Below are 18641 nucleotides of genomic sequence, written 5' to 3' on the forward strand. Positions count from 1 at the left end.
TCAATGAAAGGATTCAGTTAGTTAAGATGGAGGAAGGAGGTTTGTCTTGTTATACAATATTTGATATTTAAAAAACAAAACTACTACTACTACTTGAACACTAACGTGGTCCTCCAATGAGATGACAGCAGTGGCCCACAGCGCATTTAGTTTGAGACCCCTGGTACACACAGCTTGAACCTGAGGCCTGAGGAGGGCCTGTTGCTCGTACGGTTGTAATGTGTACGGCTGCCCTGCAGGTGGAGGCCGGGGCTTCCTAGATCTCCGAATGGGAGGAGGCTGTGGGGCTTTGTTGTTATAGTAAAGGCTCAACCACGGTCAGCGTTTTCTCCTCACGTTTTTCGTTTAGTGGTTACTGATCCGTGAGTGTTAGACAGAATATTGGTGTTTTTGGAGCGATGTAAGGAAAACGGAGAGGAAAGGAAACGTAAGCTGACTTTTCTGTCTTTTGTGTTGTCGCTCTGTAAGTTTTTCTAAAATAGAGTTATTTAGCACACAAGAAACTATCGTCATTGCATCGTTACTCAACGTAAAACGCCCCAGCAGTAATCTGTGAAACTCTGCGGGCTGTGCTGGCGGAGCCGTGGAGTGTATGTGTCGTGTTACAGGGTTACTGTTGAGCTCATCTTCAGGTTCATGCTTTTTAAATCAGCGACATCTCCACACTGTGGATAAGTCGAGGCTCCTATTGAGGCTCAGTCAAGCCGCTGCCTGAGCTGTGACTCTTCATCACAGCAAGAAACAAAGACACAGCTGAACAAACAAAACACAGCGACGGACCCGCGTTCCTCCTCATGTTCCTCCGTGTAGGTGATATCTCTGATTTCTCTGTTCCAGCTTCGAATGGAAAACTTAAACCTGTAGCTTTAATGCTTAGTCATATAAACATTAACGGAGTTACACAAACTCACCGTGGAAACAACACGAGTCACTGCATTTGATTAGAGGACTGTACGGTAACGTGTGTGCATGTGTCTCAGATGGAGTGATGGTATGTGAACTTCAGTGTAAACGAGGCCAGACTCCATTATTCCTGCTGTGATGGAGAACCCCAACCTGCTGCCACTCGCCCTAGCCTTGCTGGGTTTTCTGTGCCCATGTGTGACAAGACTGACTCCCAGAGTCTCCTTCCCTATGGGTGAGTGAAGCCTTTGAAACATCACGTGCATTTTTACCCCCTTTATCATGTTGGTTCATTTAAATGTATTAGGGACAGAACAAAGCACAGCGATGTTTTTGTTCTCTCACGTCTTTCATATACGAAATTGATTCTTGTGTACAAATATTGTGCTGAAACCTCATGAATTTAAAAAAAATGGGCAAAATCATGTTAGTCAAATTAACTGGGATTCCAAACACAAATGTAGTTGACAGTTATCATGTTAGATGGAGTACTGTGAAATTGTACACTTCAGTGTCTGATTGTAATGCATGTACGGTGCACGGGGAAAGTGTTCACAGCTCTTTGCTTGTTTCACATGTAAGTAAAAAAGAGGTTGAAATTCTGGAAGATGTATAAAAAATAACAAAAATAGTATCAGTGCACAGCCACTTTCAGATCTCTTCAGAGATGTTCGTGGTGGGGATACCCACGAACGTCGACACAGTGTAGCCGCTCCTTTGTTATCTTGGCTGTGTGCTTAGGATCATTACCTCTGGAGCAGGTTATCATCAAGCATGATGCAGCCCCCATCGTGCTTCACTGTAGGGATCATAGTGGCCAGGTGCTAAGCAGTGCCTCCAGAGTGTCCTCCAGATATGATGCTTGGCGTTCAGGCCATAGAGTTAGATCTTGGTCTCATCAGATCAGAGAATTTTGTTTCTCGTGGTCTGAAAGTCCTTCAGGTGACTTTTCCACCTGGCCGTACAGGCCTGATTGATGGAGTGGTGCAGAGATGGTCATTCTCTTTTCTCCACAAACCAACAGTGGAGTTCTGTCGGAGTGACTTTGAACTTCTTGATCATCTCCCTTACAGCGGCCACTGTGCTTATTGGGACCTTCAGTGCTGCAGAAATGTTTCCTCCCCCCAGATCTGTGCCTTGGTATAATCCTGTCTCAGAGGTCGGCACACAGTGCGTTGGACTTCATGGCTTGGTTTGTGCTGTTTAGTTATCTGTGGATATTTAATCCTAAAATGCTTTATCCTGATACAAACTGCTGTTTGATAACAGATAGTCCTGGGAGACGTCTCATCCGCTTCAACAGCCACGATGTCAGCAATACCACCACGCTGCTGCTCAGTGAAGATGGGGACATATTATATGTTGGAGCTCGGGACTCTGTGTTAGCACTGAATGTTAGCCGCAAGGCCAGCATCATACTGAGGAACAAGGTAGGGGCTGACTGTTGACAGATGCACACTTATGCATGTTGTAATAAAGTCACTTGAGATTATGCAAATGCAGATCAGATAGTCTCTGTTAGGAATTAGACTGTGAGGCTCTAAACAGATGTCCATGTGACTACCAATTTTTTTATGACGGCCCGACTGCAGAGACAGTGAAACAACCATGTATGCGCCCTGCTGGTGGACTTCAAAGAAGCTTAATAGGAAGGACTACTTGGCTGTCAAGTCTTCAGCTTTGTGTCTGCGACACAGTACAATCACTGCTTCACCATCACCTGTACTTTTTTAAACTTAAATTTAAAGAACTCAAAAGAAAAAAACAGTAATTTTTTTATTAAACTATTCTAAAGTATTTTTGCAAAACATTGCAGGCAGAATCTCTGTTGCCAAGTTAAAGTATATTGAAATATTTATTGTGTTTAAAACGTGAAATACTGGCTGAAGAGCAAAAAAAGCTCAAAGATAGCCGAGTAATCTCGCCCTGCATCCTTGTAGCCTGCACACCACAGACTGCTTCTATTTCCATTCATTTTTTTCACACTTGACGTTCAGACAGTTGTTTGAGAATTAGATCTGGACTTTTTCCACGTCTCCTTTCTCATGTACTTCTATGTTAGCTATGCTTGCCACATCTTGGCACAATCCGATAATCCAGTCTCTGGACTAGGAAGTATGTCCAGTATGACTAGTTTGACTCGTATGTACCTCACACATTCAGTTTATTGCAAATTGTCACAGTTTGCAATAATCACACAGTAAAAAAGTGCAAGCATTTTTAACAGTTCCTGTTTGATGTGCTGTTTAAGTCAGCAGACCATGATGCAGAAAACAGTATCTTATGTAGGAGCAGGTAGCTTTTTAAAATTGCTAAATGAATTTCTAAAGGTCCTTCTGATCATTCAGACAAAGACAAAGTGGGTTAAATACTATGTGACTGTAAAACCTGTAGTAGTAGTGCCTGCTTTTGGTGTATTTAAAAAAAAAAAAAAAAATGCAGTCTTGAAAAGAACTGTGTTCTGGCCTTTGCTGTGCTCTTTTACATCACGGCCTCCCTGTTCACAAATCTGCTGCTGTGGTTAAAAACAATGTGAAGAACTTGATGAACTTGACCCTCTCCTCTTCTCTCAGCTGGACTGGAGTCCTTCACATGAAGACCTTGAACAGTGCTCCATGAAGGGAAAGAAAATGGTAAGTGTTCTGTTTGAATGCATGAACAAATACTTTGTACTTATTAAATTACAAATATACAAACCAAATGAGACAAAGGTGCCAATAATTTACCAGCTAGCAGTTACAGTCCTGTATATGAGCATAAAAACATTGGAATATTTCAGTTAGGTTGTCTTTTGATTTATTTGTTGGGGAACCAACAGGCCCTAATTTAGACAAACAGTTAACAGTTTTACATGAGCTGGTTCTGTTGAAATGTTAAACTTTGCCCTTTTTCTTTCTTCTTTGTGTTTCCAGGCTGACTGTCCCAATTTCATACGTGTACTGCAGTTCCTGAACACCACCCACATCTATGCCTGTGGAACATTCGCCTTCAGTCCACGCTGCACCTACATCGTAAGGCATTTAAGTTGTTAGTTTGTTTAACACTGTGACAGTGTTACAGTATTACTCACTGTTTAGTGATTGTAGCATTAAGTTGATGCAAAAAAGCCTGAATTTCCCTTTTTATATGTTTGTTTTTTGAAAAGTGTAGGTTGGAGTAGAAATGGTTGGGTCCTTCCATTTAGCATTCACTTCAGTAGCAGCTTGACTTTTTCTCCTTGTCTTCCCAGAACACTGACACATTAACAATGAGCCTCAAGCCTGATGAAGGGAGAGGTCGATGCCCCTATGACCCTTATCAACGCAATACGGCTATCGTTGTAGGTGAGGAAATGATGCCACAGCATGACTGGATTATTACAACTCTCTATTTTGGTGTCTCCCAGTGATCCCTGTCCTGTCCCTGTCCCAGTTATTCCTGTCCCAGTCATCCCTGTCCTGTCCCTGTCCCAGTTATCCCTGTCCCAGTCATCCCTGTCCTGTCCCTGTCCCAGTTATCCCTGTCCCAGTCATCCCTGTCCCAGTCATCCCTGTCCTGTCCCTGTCCCAGTTATCCCTGTCCCAGTCATCCCTGTCCTGTCCCTGTCCCAGTTATCCCTGTCCCAGTCATCCCTGTCCTGTCCCTGTCCCAGTTGTCCCAGTCATCCCTGTCCCTGTCCCAGTTGTCCCAGTCATCCCTGTCCTGTCCCTGTCCCAGTTGTCCCTGTCGTCCCTGTCCCAGTCATCCCTGTCCTGTCCCTGTCCCAGTTATACCTGTCCCAGTCATCCCTGTCCTGTCCCTGTCCCAGTTATCCCTGTCCCAGTCATCCCTGTCCTGTCCCAGTCATCCCTGTCCTGTCCCTGTCCCAGTGATCCCTGTCCTGTCCCAGTCATCTCTGTCCTGTCCCTGTCCCAGTTATCCCTCTCCCAGTGATCCCTGTTCTGTCCCTGTCCCAGTTATACCTGTCCCAGTCATCCCTGTCCTGTCCCTGTCCCAGTTATCCCTGTCCCAGTCATCCCTGTCCTGTCCCTGTCCCAGTTATCCCTGTCCCAGTCATCCCTGTCCTGTCTCTGGCTGGTGCGAAATGCAGGATTGCACAGCTGCAGGATTTATTGGGGAATTCACAGCATGAAGCACTTGTGATGAATTCAAACATGAGCTGTTTTGAAGTTAGCCTGGGTAGTAATGGTTCTTGCAGAGCTTATTACCTTCAGGCTACAGCTGTGCAGTGTTTGCTGTGACCACCTTTATCCTTCATCAGAGCCTGAACTCGGTTGAACACAGTATGAACTTTGTTACAACCTTTCTTGTTATTTCTTTAATCGCTCTCAGGAATAGTTGTTCATGTTCTTGAAGGACATTTCAAGGCTCTTATTTGAATGTTACCACAACCTTTGAATGCCTTTTTTTTCGATTAGCGAAGGCTAATCCATGATGATGGATGTGCTTTTACTGCATTATCAGCCGGTTTGGGATCTTTGTGTTGCTGAACATGAAACGATTGCCAATAAGAATCTTTCCATTAGGAGATTTTTGATCAGTGTTTTAAAGATAAAAGGCCTTATTTTATGTTTTACCTCGAAGAAGGTCGGAGGTCCAAAGTAAGGTGATATTTAGAATCTGCATACCTCTGTGTTGTCAATACAAACAATGGCAGTAAGAAACATGACTTTAAATAGCGTCATATATCATCATTATCACTTTGACCTGCAGATCAGTCTGTTGACCTTGAAGAGGTCAGATGTGACGTGACATTTTAAATCTTTATCAAACACTGTCTGCACGTTGATCGCACACACCACACATGTAAGTTATAGCGCGACCAATAAATCAGCTTGGTGAACGTAAGCCGATGTATTATTGACATGATTCTGCTGTGTAAAGTGGAATCATGTTGAGTCCATTGAGAACTTTCATCATGTTTACAGTCAGTGTGTCTGCACACAAACCTGCTGCCAATAGCCACAAAAATGGTTGATTTTCGTTGTGTCGGTGTTGCCCGTCAGTATGATGTCAAATGTTGTCATGTGTCTCAGATGGAGAGCTTTATACTGGCACTGTGGCAGACTACAGGGGAAACCGGCCAGTCATCTCAAGGCATCTCAGCGAGGGCAAGCGTGTCGACCTGAAGTTGGATGACACATTAGGATGGTTGGAGGGTGAGTGCAGTGAGTTCTTCCCCAACCTCAGATATTTGAAGTAGCTGAAAATAGAATTTCTTTAATCTTAGATAAACTTTGCTACATGGCGTCTTAGATCAGCATCAATCCATTTGTTTGCTGGCACATCTAATGAAAACGAGTGCCTTGTCTGTTACCTGTTATGTGGTGGGAATCACAAACATTGTAATAAGTGTTTCTTATTTCTGTTTTATTCTTAAAAATGTACTTGGATTTCCAGCTTTACCATGTCTTTCACACATTGTTTCCAGTAACTTACATTTCTGCTTATGTTGCCTTCTGTTTGCCATAGATCCAACTTTCATCAGTTCCACATTTATTCCAGATGAAGAGAAAATTTATTTCTTCTTCACTGAAGTGGGCAGAGAGTATGACTTCATCGACAAGTTTATCGTCTCCCGCGTCTCTCAGATCTGCATGGTAAGTGGGAACAACAGTGCTCGTCTACGAACCGTCCAGAAAGATTCTGCAAAGATTCAGCAGTGCTCTGATATTTGGAATTTTCTCCCAGGAAAAAACAAACTTCACCAGCGGACCAAACCCGTCACACAAACACTAATAGTCCTCATTTAGACACAGGAAACAGACAGCCAGTCATATGTGTCTCCAAGGCTACAGATGCAGTTATAGCATAACAAACCTTAAAATGGACTGAATGTTATGTGTTTATGAAATACAATGGGTGAATGTGCCCTGCAGAGCCCTTTTAGTGGTCAGTAAGGCTAAATGTAACCAGTACAGGCTGTAATAACAACTTTGTCTCTTTTGATCTTCTCAACATGAACTGGAGTGATGTCACTATTTAAGAAATCCTCCTGTAAGGTAACTTCTTAGTGCGTCTGACAGTACAGGGAAACTTAGTCAGCAAGGTGAAGCTGAATTTGTGACTTTACCCACATGACTGGATGACATCTCCAAGATTTCTGCCTGTCAGGATTGTTTTTCCTATCATGTCAGAATTCTGTCAAAGGGTTGTAACACTGACCTTTCTGTAATATTATATACATGATAACATACTTCACTGTGTTCTCCCATTTGTCAGAGTGATGTGGGAGGTCAGCGGACCCTGCAGCGACGCTGGACCACGTTCGCAAAAGCTCAGCTGCTTTGCCAAGCTGACCATGAGCTGCCCTATAATGTGCTCCAGGACATAGACACCCTCCTGCCTGCAGAGGGCGCTCCTGTGGATGACATACTCTTTTATGGCATATTCACCTCTCAGTGGTTAGTGATGATGTCTCCTGAAAAAATCACGATGTTTCCATTAATACAAACTTGCTGTAGAGATTGAGAAGCACAGTTTTCAGATCTTTGACCTACTGTATAGGTGAAGCATGTGTAGATTTGACCTTTAGGTCATTTAGAAAACTGCAGTGATGTATCCGTGCCATCTGACCAGGGGAAGCATTCAAATCTGAGGGATGTGCTCTTCTGTACCAGTCAAGGAAGGCTCTCGTGATGCTCACGAATCCTCCAAGCAGTCTTTCTGTGGCCTTCATTGAGGATTGATATAGAATACAACAGAGAAGAAATACTATTTAAAGGATGCACATTTAAGAATGAAACAAGTTGCTTGCCGTAGTTTCATGTTTCGAATTCTTCGTGACTGTATTCTTAATGTTTGTTGTTGATTAACCAGGTCTGTCAACTCTGGGCGATCAGCAGTCTGTTCCTTCCGCCTCACTGACATCAAATCGGTCTTTTCTGGCAACTACAAAGTCCTGAACCGGGACACATTACAGTGGAGTGCACGGGTTCAAGAGAAGGTCGCAAATCCAGGCGAGGTAAATGGTTACTTATGAAAACTTATTTAAAGTCTCCATGAATCAGCGGGGTGTACATGCAAACACGCTGCCTTCATGTGTGAAAACTAAATCCATATTCACAGAGACAGTTTAATTCTCAGATGTAAAAGTTTCAGGATTATTAGTCGTCGTCTTCTTCCACGTCATTACTACGGTCTGGTCCTTCCTGCTTTCTCACTACTTTACTTACTACTTCTGCTCTTGGTACCAAGTTCACACTTTTACAGTTAGCTTAGCATTCTTAATACAGATGTGGATAAAATTATTAGCGTTATGAAATTTCAGGTTTTTGGCAAAATTTTGACAAAACAGAACAAAGGATTTCCAACATAGCATTTCTAAGCATGCTAGTTTTCTTTAGAAAGCATAAATTATATTTACTCACAATAATAGAATTATCTGAGAAAGTGTTTTTTCCAGGGTCAGTATAAATTATCCCCTGAATAACAAACCAGGTTGTGCAATGATGTGCTTTAACTTTTTAAAGCTGAAAACTTATAAAATTAAGTTAAAACTGAGGTTTATCTTCCAGTGTACACGTGTGCCACAGAGAAAGCACCATGCCAAAAACCAAATCAAATCTTTTTACATGAGAAAAATAATTTTTGATGATCATAAAGCAGGAGATGGATACACAAAGTTATCGCAGCGTTTCCGAGTTGTTCTACTGAGATGTATCATCGAGAAATGTAATGAGAGCCAAACAGGACAGAACAACTGTAGCAGAGGTGGGAAGTGAAAGATTTTAAGAAAATGCTAAACTGCCACAACATGAGTGAATGACTTGGCCAAGTTGGGAATTGGAGTCTCAAAGAAGACGATCACTCGACTTCTGCACAGGAACTCCACTTACGACCTCAAACCAGACTCAACCTGGAGAAGGATTAGTGGAAGTGCATCCTTTGGTCAGATGACATTAAACTAGAGCTCTATGAGATAGAGATGCTTCTTATTTTTGGAGAAAGAAAAACGATTCAAGATCTCCGCAGTGAAATGTGGTTCAGAATCTCACAAGGTGGAAGGTATCATGAAAAAGGAGGATATGTGACAATTTTAAACCTCAAGCACTCAGCAGCAGAAACTGGGCCATCGTTTGTCTTCCAACATGACAACAGCCCAAAACATACGTCTCTCCTGGTGAACGTTATCGACTGACCTGCACAAAGCTCCGACTTGGATCTCACTGAAAATGTGTGGGTGAACTGAAAGAAGAGTCCATGCCATCAAACCTGTAGGAGCTAAAACAAACGACTGCAGCCGGTTATACAGCAAAAAGTGAATAATAGCATCGGGCAGCTAATAATGTTAACCTCAGTATTTATGTGCAATATCACTGATCACACTGCACCTCTCAATGCACCTGCTAGTTAGATGGCATGTATGTGTAAGTATAGATGTAAGCGTGTATGTGGAAATATGTGTGTGTATGCATGTATGGATGCATATATGTATATATACATATATGTATGTATGTGCGTGTATGTTTGCAGGTGTATGTGTAACTCGTACATATCTTTCTTGTGTAAATGTAAATTTGTCTGTTATTGTGTAAATACTTACGCTATTGTGTCCTCCACACACATGGGGAGATGCCAAACTGCCTTTCACTGTTCTTGTAACAGTGACAATAAAAAGCTATTCTATCCTATTCTATTCTATATGGATGAGTACTTCAAACAGCAATTACTTAAAAGACACCATACTGTCCCGGTTAGACTTCCACAGTCACAAAAAAAGCTGCTCTAGTGGCAATATCAACATAAAGATAAGTGTCTGTTGTTTCAAGCAGGTATTATGTGAAGTTAATTCAAAACATTATTGTGTAAATACTTACGCTATTGTGTCCTCCACACACATGGAGAGATGCCAAACTGCCTTTCACTGTTCTTGTAACAGTGACAATAAAAAGCTATTCTATCCTACTCTATTGGGTTTTTTGAAAAAAAAAGTTTGGATGAAGTTATTTGGAAAGCTGTGTCAAAAATTCCTTTCTCTGTTTAGTAACACCTGGGAAATTGTTTACCAAAGTAAATGATATTTTCTAAATGCAAAGATATCAAGACCCAGATTTTAACACATTTCCTTTTCCAGACTTTCATACTTCAACACACCCACTGATGTGTTCAAAATATTGTAAACCTATTAACATCGACATTGTAGTCTTTATTATAAATGTATTCTTAAAAATTCTTTAAATGCAATATTTCACATTTCAAAATGCTGTTCAGATTTGAAACATGTAACTACAGGCAACATAACAGTCAGCAGGGTGGAGACCCACAATACATTTTGCAACTACTAATGAAGACTAGTACAGCTGACGTATAACTTGATAGTAAATATGTTGGAGCGTTAAGTGAGTTTTTGATTTTGAACATAATTGTAAGCCTTTTGTTAGACAGCAGTTTTGTATTGGTGATGGCACGCTCTCTGCTATTGATAATGTGCAAGAAAAAAGTGCTGCACAAATGGAAATGAATACAAAAATAATTAGTTTGTGTCAACTTTTGTGTTAGTGTGGCCTGCACAACGCCTCAGACAATGCCCTGCGCTTTGTCAAAGAGAACTTCCTGACAGATGACAGTGTGCGACCAGTTGGAAGAAATCTCACCATGGTGTCTGCTGAGCACCACTACAGCCACCTGACTGTCCAGAGGGTCCAGGCAGCCAACGGCAAACACTACACTGTCCTGTTTCTCCTTACAGGTAGGACTGGAGGCAGAGCAGTAAAATACATTTTCAGAACTAACAAACTTCCGAACTCTTCCACGACTACCAGGCTGACACCTCACAGTAACAGGTTTATATCCTCTCAGCACTTCTTCTTGAATAGTTTTATGTTATTAATGATTTCTTTTCTGATGTTTCAGAGTCTGGTTACTTGCATAAAGCAGTGCTGCTACACAGAGGGGCCCATATCATTGAGGAGATTCAGGTCTTTGGGCAGCCTCAGCCTGTCAAGAGCCTGAAGCTCTCCATACCCAAGGTGCACACTGCCGCTGACCTTTAATTGGTGATTTAGTTCCATTTAGGTTTTTAGACTAGAGTCCAGATTTACTGTTGGAGGCAATGGAGACAAAGAAGTGGCAATAACCATAGAGCGTTCCTGTGTGCTGCTTTGAGTGTTAATTATTTATGTATTATTATTTAGCTCCAAGCTACACTGCTAACTCAAAGTCACGCTGGATATTCATATTGATATGGACCGAACGACACGTCAGGAACAAAAGGCCATATTGTTGGATGCAAATGAATTCAAAGACACACTGAAAATCAAAATGAAACTAATGATATGGCAGACTAGTCCATTTTGCCCAGATCAATCACCAGATTGAGCTCAGGGACAGTCTGAGGTGCAAACTGGCAGCATTGAATGGGACGTGTTATAATCTTGCACTCGGTTAGGTTCAATAATCTATTATTTTTTATGAACAGGCTGAAGTCCTTAACTGATAAATTTGCAAGTCTGGGTAAAAAGTAGAATTGATCTCTATCTGTGTTGTTCCAGATGTTCTGCAGGTAAACAGTTTGAACTCAGTTTTGCTAACTACATGATTATCCACAGTGAAGCAGAATAATGTCATTACGACAGAGTACTATCCAGAAATGTTTGAACACTTATTGTGTCCCACTACAGGGAGTGATTTATATCGGCACATCGGAGAGCGTCGTGAAGGTCCCGACAGCTAACTGTTCTTTTTACTGGACCTGTGCTCAGTGTGTTCTGGCCCGAGATCCCTTCTGTGGTTGGGATACTGCCAGTAGGGTCTGTGTGATGGTCTCTACAACAAACACTAACCTGTGAGTAACACAAGATTTTTATTATGATTAATATGTTCAGCACAAACGATTTACCAGTCTGCTCACGTTTTTATTATGAAACACAAGGTTGCACAATGAAACTAAATTTCGTCTGAAACCGCTCCGCGTCCACACTATCGTTTTCAGTCGTCTTCACAGAGGTGTGCGTCCACATTGAAACGGATGAAAACGCTTACGTTCCAGTCCTGCGCATGCGCAAAAGCGAGTGAGAATTAAAGAATATGAAGAAAAGCTATCTGCAGCATGTACAAACTGATATTCATCTTTAATAGGGCTGTCAGACAAAACAACTGCTGTATAATGCCCTCCGTTATCTTTGTTTGATTAGTCACATGACTGCATCACATGACTAAAATGCGTCATGGTTTTAGAAAGTCTGCGTTTTTGAGTGTCCACACTGTGACGGGACAGCTGCGTTTTGAAATGTATGCGTTTTTGAGAGCGTTTTCCTTGAGGAAAGCGCCGTCTCAATGTGGACGGGAGGTCAAAACGGAGAGAAAACGATGCGTTTTCAAACGAAAACGCATTAGTGTGGACGTAGCCTTAGTGGGATTATAGAACATCCATTTACCAATTTCCTCCCTCTCGGTCAGTGGTAAATGGACTTGTTCTTATCTATTTAGCACCTTTCTATTCTACCTGAGTACTCAAAGCGCTCCATACAACTTGCCTCACTTTTTTCCTCTGTGAAAGTGCGTTGTAACGTTCACACACATTATACTTGGGTTTGTACCTTGCCCAAGGATATTTGGCAGATTGAAGGAGCCAGGGATCAAACCACCAGCCTTCCAAGTAATAGATGACTGCTTTGTGAATTTCATGTTTTTACTTCTGGTTTGAGGATTGGTCATCAGTGGTGAATCTGTGAAACTTGGTACCCACCTTCTCTGTTAATGGTTTCCCTCCTCAGAGGCCAGGACATAGAAAGGGGAAATGCTGAAGAGGCATGCAGCAGTGTTTCACTAAATCATAAGAGCAGATTTGGTCCAAACAAACTGCCTGCGGGTGAGTATAATATCTTTTTAATATCTATTTTAGTCTGAAGATTAAATGGAGGAGAAAAGTCTAAAAGGAATTAAATAAATCATGAAAAGTCCGATGTCTGAGGTTTTGTGTGGGCTGTGAGCCAAGCATATAAAACATGAATTTGCTTTATTTAACTTTTACTTTTCTAATTTAGACATGATTGTGTGAAATTCAGATTTTTGCATTTTTCCAATAGATTCTTGTTTAGAAGCATGGTCAGAGTATTGTTCTTAGTTTCTGTGATATCCGAACACCTGTTTATGATGCAAACTATAATCTGTATGTCAGCCTCATGTCCTCCAGGCGAGCTGGTGTCTGTGTCTCTGAACGAAGTAGTGCGGCTGCAGTGTCCTGCAGCATCAAGACTGTCTCAGCAGCTCTGGGAGCGTCCCAACAGTCGGCTGTCCTCAGACTTGTATCTGAACTTGGAGGATGGGAGTCTGAGCTTTGTGGCCACCCCTGCCACACTGGGCCACTATCTCTGCCTGTCCATTGAAAATGGCTACCAACAGACTATGGCCATCTATCATGTCAAGCAGAAGACCAGCCCTCTGTCTCAAACTCCAACCACCTACACCCAGCCTCGGACAAATGCGATACCCACAACACAATCTATGGTCAAGCCGGGATCTGGACTCCACATATCTGTAGGAACTTGGCCTGAAAGAACAGAAACACACCAAGGAGAGTCTAAGACAACGCCATCCAACAGGAACACTCAAGTCACCACCAGACAGCTGGGCAAAAACCTGACCTTATGGACAAAGGAGCCTCGACAAAGAGAATTAGAGCTCCGGGATGGGGAAGCACTGCTGGCCGCCCAAGCCCCATGCTATTTAAAGGAGCTGGTAATTGTGTCACTTTTGCTAGTGCTGTCCCTCAGTTTGTTAATCACCATATTTCTGTTTGTCATCACACAGCGCTGCAACAACAGAACAGCCCCACAAGCAGCAACCGTAACCATAGACTCTGACAGAAGGACCCCTGTAGAGCAGGAGGCCCGAAGGGCAAATGTGTTTCTGAGCAAAAGGAATGAACAAGGACTGCAAAGTGGACATGGCAGCGAGTTAGTTTGTAACGCTGCGGTTTCAGGTTCTAATGGACATTTGCCTAACACCCCCATCTAAACAGAGTTACAGTGTTACAGATGAAAAAAGACACATGGCACTTGAAGAATCCTGATCTATGGGAAGTCTTTGGCAACAGGAGGAAAAAGTTTTTTAAAACTTTATTTGAAGGGTGAGGAAGTTACCCAAACCATTTTAAAGTGGTTTTCATGGGATTTGACTTATTATTCTATACATGCAGTTTTAATGTCCTGGTGTACTTTGAAATTACAGCTCAGTTTAGGTCACAAATAAGTTCCCATGTGCAACTGAAAGTGGCTGCGGAGTTCTTCTTGAAGGGCTGTTGAGATCTACGATATTACCGTGGTAACAGTTAATGACGAGGTTTAAATACTGAGGATGGCCATCCTAATTGGTAAGATCTGGATGTGATCTTACTAATAAATCAAAGAACTGTGTGCGTGGGATCACTTTTCTCAACAGCCATTTACTGGCATCATTTATGAGTATTGTTGTGGTGGAAGAAGAGGCGTGGGAAAATGAATGTCTCACAAATATAAAGCTTCGACCGTTACACCTAAGTGCCAGACCCTTACTCGAACCCTCAAACAGGCCTTTGAAGGGTTATGAAAAATGTCTTTCACAGTTTCATTGCTGTGATCTCAAATAGCTGGACAACAACACGCAGCAAGACTGAACAAGAAACAGCATGATTGTAAAAGCATTACACAAATGTGCCTGTTCTGCATAGCTACATTTTGAACAGGCACAATTGCTGTATAACCGTGTGTGTTGTAACTACCCAGTCTTTTTCACAGCTTGAACTGGTGTATTGATGGAGATCAAACATTTGTCACACTTGGTACTGGACCTGCTGAGGTCCCAGTTCTGATAACTGACTTGTCTGTAACACTTTCACTACTGATTGCCTGCGTGTCAGCTTTTGCCACAAGTTCTGAATGGGTGGAAATAACTGGAATAAAGTTTGCACACGATTCTAAAAAGGCTGATTTAGCAACTGTTTCTGGTAGCCTTAGTTTTAGTGGTCAGTAATTGTATTCTCCTAAATGTCTTCATTTCCAAACTGTAACATTTGTAAATAGTGGTGACAAAAACCTGAGTTAAAATCTCTCTGAACAGGAACACTGATCCAATGAAAAACATAACTGTTGATTAGCTTTAACGTATTGGTTCTGAATATTCTGGGTTTTTTATGTTCCGGTTGGTCATCATATTATAGCTGGTTATGTTCTGACTATTCTGTGTGATAGCTTCATTTGGTAAAAGGTACAGTTCTGTCCAATGCAGCTGCTTCTTTAAATATTTTTATAGATTAGTCCAATGCAACTGGTGTTGCATGCACCAGGATGTATGCACCTTTTTGAAACATTCATTTCCATATATTACGTTTTCATCAAAATGTGTAAGGATTAGTTTTGTCACAAAAAAAGAACTTTTTTTGTGACAAAACAAACGTGAATGTGCCTCTGCTACCTGTTATGTGACAATCCTGTGGAGCTGTTTGTACTTCTCACCATTTGGACACATCAATAAAAATTCATCCACAGCTGTAATAAAGACTCAACATATTTACATTCACTTCAATAAACAGGTCTCTGAAATGTTACAAAATATATAAAAAACCATCACATTTGTTTTTATGTCTTCTCAATTTCTTAATGACTTGGAAATCCATCTGCTCTGCCATCATTCAAGTCATCTCAGTCATCCTAGGACGCTTTTTTACAGCACTCAATGAACTTCTGTGAAAACCTTAGTAAACTACACAATTCACTAATAAAACCACCTTTCGCAACATTAACTTGAAGAAACTGTTTTCTGTATGACTTTATCAGTCTTTCATGTTGTTGTGGAGGAATTTTGTCCCACTGCTTTACAGCGTTGCTTCGGTTCATTGATCCATAGTGTCTTTAAGGTCCTGCCACAGCATGTCATTCAGATTGGTTTGCTTGTATATTTACTGTTGTGCTTGGGATCATTGTCCAGCTGCATGATCCAATTAATGCAAAGCTTTAGCTGTCAGAAAGATGGACTCACATTTGGTTTTAGAATGCTTTAGTATATAAAGAAGGTGAGGGCTGACATCAAGGTGCCAGGTCCTTTGGCACCCCTCCACCATCATACGTGACACTTGGTAAGAGATGTTTGTGCTGAAATGCTGTTTGGTTCTCACCATACGTGATGCTGTACTTTAAGGATAAACATCTCCACTTAGTTCTTTGGACAAACAGGAAGTTAAATGGTTTGTTTAGATCCAACTTTCCAAACCTAAGCTGTTCTGGCATATTCTTGGTTTTGCCTGGCACGTTTTCTTCAGCAAACTTTTAGTTTCTCTCCCGACTGTTTCCATCCTGCTGCGTCTGAGCCAACTGATGGACATGTTTCGTTTCCACGTTCATAAAGCTGCTATTGAACCTCACAGCAGAAGGAATTGGTTTATTTTCATTAACTCTTTATTACCAATTTAAATTTAGTTTTGTAGCACCGCTTTTCTCTCGATGCCCAGTGGTTTGTCAGAATTGCTCTGAAGCAGATGGGAAGTCTTTTTCGACGGCCTCTCCAAACTCACATGCCGGAATTCTTGTTTCAACCACCACCTGTGCCGCATTTCGCTTGGCCTGCTGATACGTGTCAGCTGCTTCTGAGAGGCTACCCCTCTGCCAGGGGGTTCCTGGCACACCCTCACAATATGTTTAGGTGTGCTATGCCTGTCCTGCATCCTCCCCTGGAGGATGGCCACCTTCCAAGCCGTGTCCCCCCCTTCCTTACCAAAGAGGTGATGTTGTATGTCCCAATAGCCAGCCTCAATAGCAGGGATTGGTCCATCAGGGCCCTTCCCTTAACCGCAATCAGACACACGATGCACCCAACCCTAACACCACCTCCTGCTGGTGGTGGGCCTACAGTGCCCATGCAGCTTCTGCAGGCTGCACCTGGCCAGGCCCCATGGGCTAAAGCCAGAGGGCCAGGCGCTCTCCGTTGCACTCCCTCCCCAGGCCTGGCTCCAGGGAGGACCCCGGTAACCCTTTCCCAAGCAGGGACACAGGTAAGTAAGTCAAGTGTATTTACATACACCGACCCGAAGACAGAAAAGCTCATGAAGAAGTTTTATTACTCATGGGAGTCCATTGAATCAGTCATTGTCTGCCCCCTCACCCAGGACCAATTTGCCTTGGGAGACCCTCATCAACATAGCCTCTGAGATCACGGGGCACACAAACCCTTCTACCTAAATAAGGTGGCAATTCCCAAAGGAAAAAGTGGCGTTTTACTCACATGGGGTATAGTGGGGGTGGGGTACTGCTGACATCAACTGGGGACATTGTTGGGCAGTGGAAGAAGTATTTTGAGGACCTCTTCAGCACCACTAACACGTCTTCTGTAGAGGAGAAACAGTCTGAGGATGAGGAGAACAACTTGTTCATCAGTAGGGGAGAGGTCACTAAGGCTGTTGATCTTCCTCTTGTGTTCCCCTTGTTGCATAAATCATGGCAATAGTCTTGGCACTAAAAAGTGTATACTATATTTCTCTGAGTGTGCTTGGGGTGGAGAGAAAATGCATCTCAGCTGTTCCGATACTCCTGACACATACAGGATCAATAAGGGTTTTCAATTAGACAGCAGTTGTCCTTCTCTCCTGGATCAGCTGGAGCTTTCTTTAGGAGCCTTCCCAGCTTTGACAAATGTCCAACTGGGATAACCACATTTACTCAGGGCCTTCTTGATGTGCTGTTCTTCCGCTTCCCTGGCCGCTGTGTCTGTGGGGATGGTGTTTGCTCTATATTCTAGTGTCCTGATGTCACCCTGTTTGTGCTCCAATGGATGGCAACCTGATCTGTATGCATTGGTTTACGGTACACGTTGACTTTAAATGTCCCCCATTACTGTGGGGAATTTCACAGGCTATCCTCCCTGGTGAACTTGATGTGTTTGTCCACTGAGTTAATGTGATCAGGGAATTTCAGTACGTCCTGAGATTTGATTAAAACGTCTTAAGGAGTGGAAAAGTTATTTTGAATTTAATGGCAGGAATATGCCTCAAAAAAGACAGAGCCATGTTTACCAACATAAGCACTTTGGTGTACCTTCGGTTTTAAATGTGCTATATAAATAAAGTTGTATTGTATTGTAACGTGTGTCATCTTCTCTTCTTCAACAGCCTATAAACATCTGGAAACTGAAGAGCCCAGTTGCTGGACTTTGTTGTAAAATGTGAGAACTTGTAGAATAAAAATTGAGAATGTGTTGTTTTTACACACTTGTGTTTTAAATTTACAGTTACAGAAAAAAATATGAAAGTACTGAGGAAGACTCTTTGAAGGAAACTTGGCTCCCTGTGGTTGTCAGTGCAGCATGGTGGACCTCTTTGTCTTCTACCTTCTGATTGGCTGACCTCCACTTCTCCAGTTCCTTGAACTTCCCCATTGTTCTGAGTACTGGACAGTCAGACAGAGTGCTGTCAAACGAGTAATTCTTATGTTGACAAAGAGCAAGTACCACTTACAATCAATTCTGATCATTAACGAGAAGTTAATGGCCTTGTAAAGTTAAAAGAAACTGTAGAACCTCCAGCACGACCCTTTAAAAAAAGTGAGTGATATATATATATGAGTTTGTACGTATAATTTTGACTCTGTTCGAATTAAAGAAAGTCTAAAATAAATTCAAACTTGTGCACCCAATTCTTGTTTTTTTAATGTCATTAATAATGTATGCTGTACAATCTTTCCACCCTGGAAAAAAAACGAAACAAAGAAATCACTAGCTAGATTTTTTTTTGTCAAGTTTTCAATCAGCAAACAAATTTTACTATCAGACAGATAACCCAGGTAAGTACA

At 42.1% G+C, this 18641-nt stretch overlaps 1 protein-coding gene across 5 annotated transcripts; it reads left to right on the top strand.

The window, feature by feature from the left end:
• Nucleotides 1–206: 206 nt before the first annotated feature.
• sema4ab (sema domain, immunoglobulin domain (Ig), transmembrane domain (TM) and short cytoplasmic domain, (semaphorin) 4Ab) lies at nucleotides 207–15600 on the top strand. 5 transcript variants are annotated; one of them, XM_039606024.1, is made up of 16 exons: nucleotides 208–427; nucleotides 653–806; nucleotides 981–1138; nucleotides 2173–2333; nucleotides 3477–3536; nucleotides 3816–3914; nucleotides 4133–4226; nucleotides 5919–6041; nucleotides 6355–6482; nucleotides 7105–7286; nucleotides 7702–7846; nucleotides 10384–10573; nucleotides 10738–10853; nucleotides 11505–11668; nucleotides 12600–12694; nucleotides 13004–15600. In XM_039606024.1, exons 3-16 carry the CDS (start codon nucleotides 1042–1044, stop codon nucleotides 13840–13842), a joined length of 2493 nt encoding a protein of 830 aa, XP_039461958.1. In that variant the 5' UTR covers nucleotides 208–427; nucleotides 653–806; nucleotides 981–1041; the 3' UTR covers nucleotides 13843–15600. The 5 variants fall into 5 exon arrangements, with proteins under 5 accessions (XP_039461960.1, XP_039461959.1, XP_039461961.1 ...); XM_039606026.1 differs by having other exon boundaries at nucleotides 207–806; nucleotides 2177–2333; XM_039606025.1 differs by lacking the exon at nucleotides 653–806 and having other exon boundaries at nucleotides 207–427.
• The last annotated feature ends 3041 nt before the right edge of the window (nucleotides 15601–18641 follow it).

Source organism: Oreochromis aureus, linkage group 22 (genome assembly GCF_013358895.1).
Source record: "Oreochromis aureus strain Israel breed Guangdong linkage group 22, ZZ_aureus, whole genome shotgun sequence".
In the NCBI taxonomy this organism is placed as follows: domain Eukaryota; kingdom Metazoa; phylum Chordata; class Actinopteri; order Cichliformes; family Cichlidae; genus Oreochromis; species Oreochromis aureus.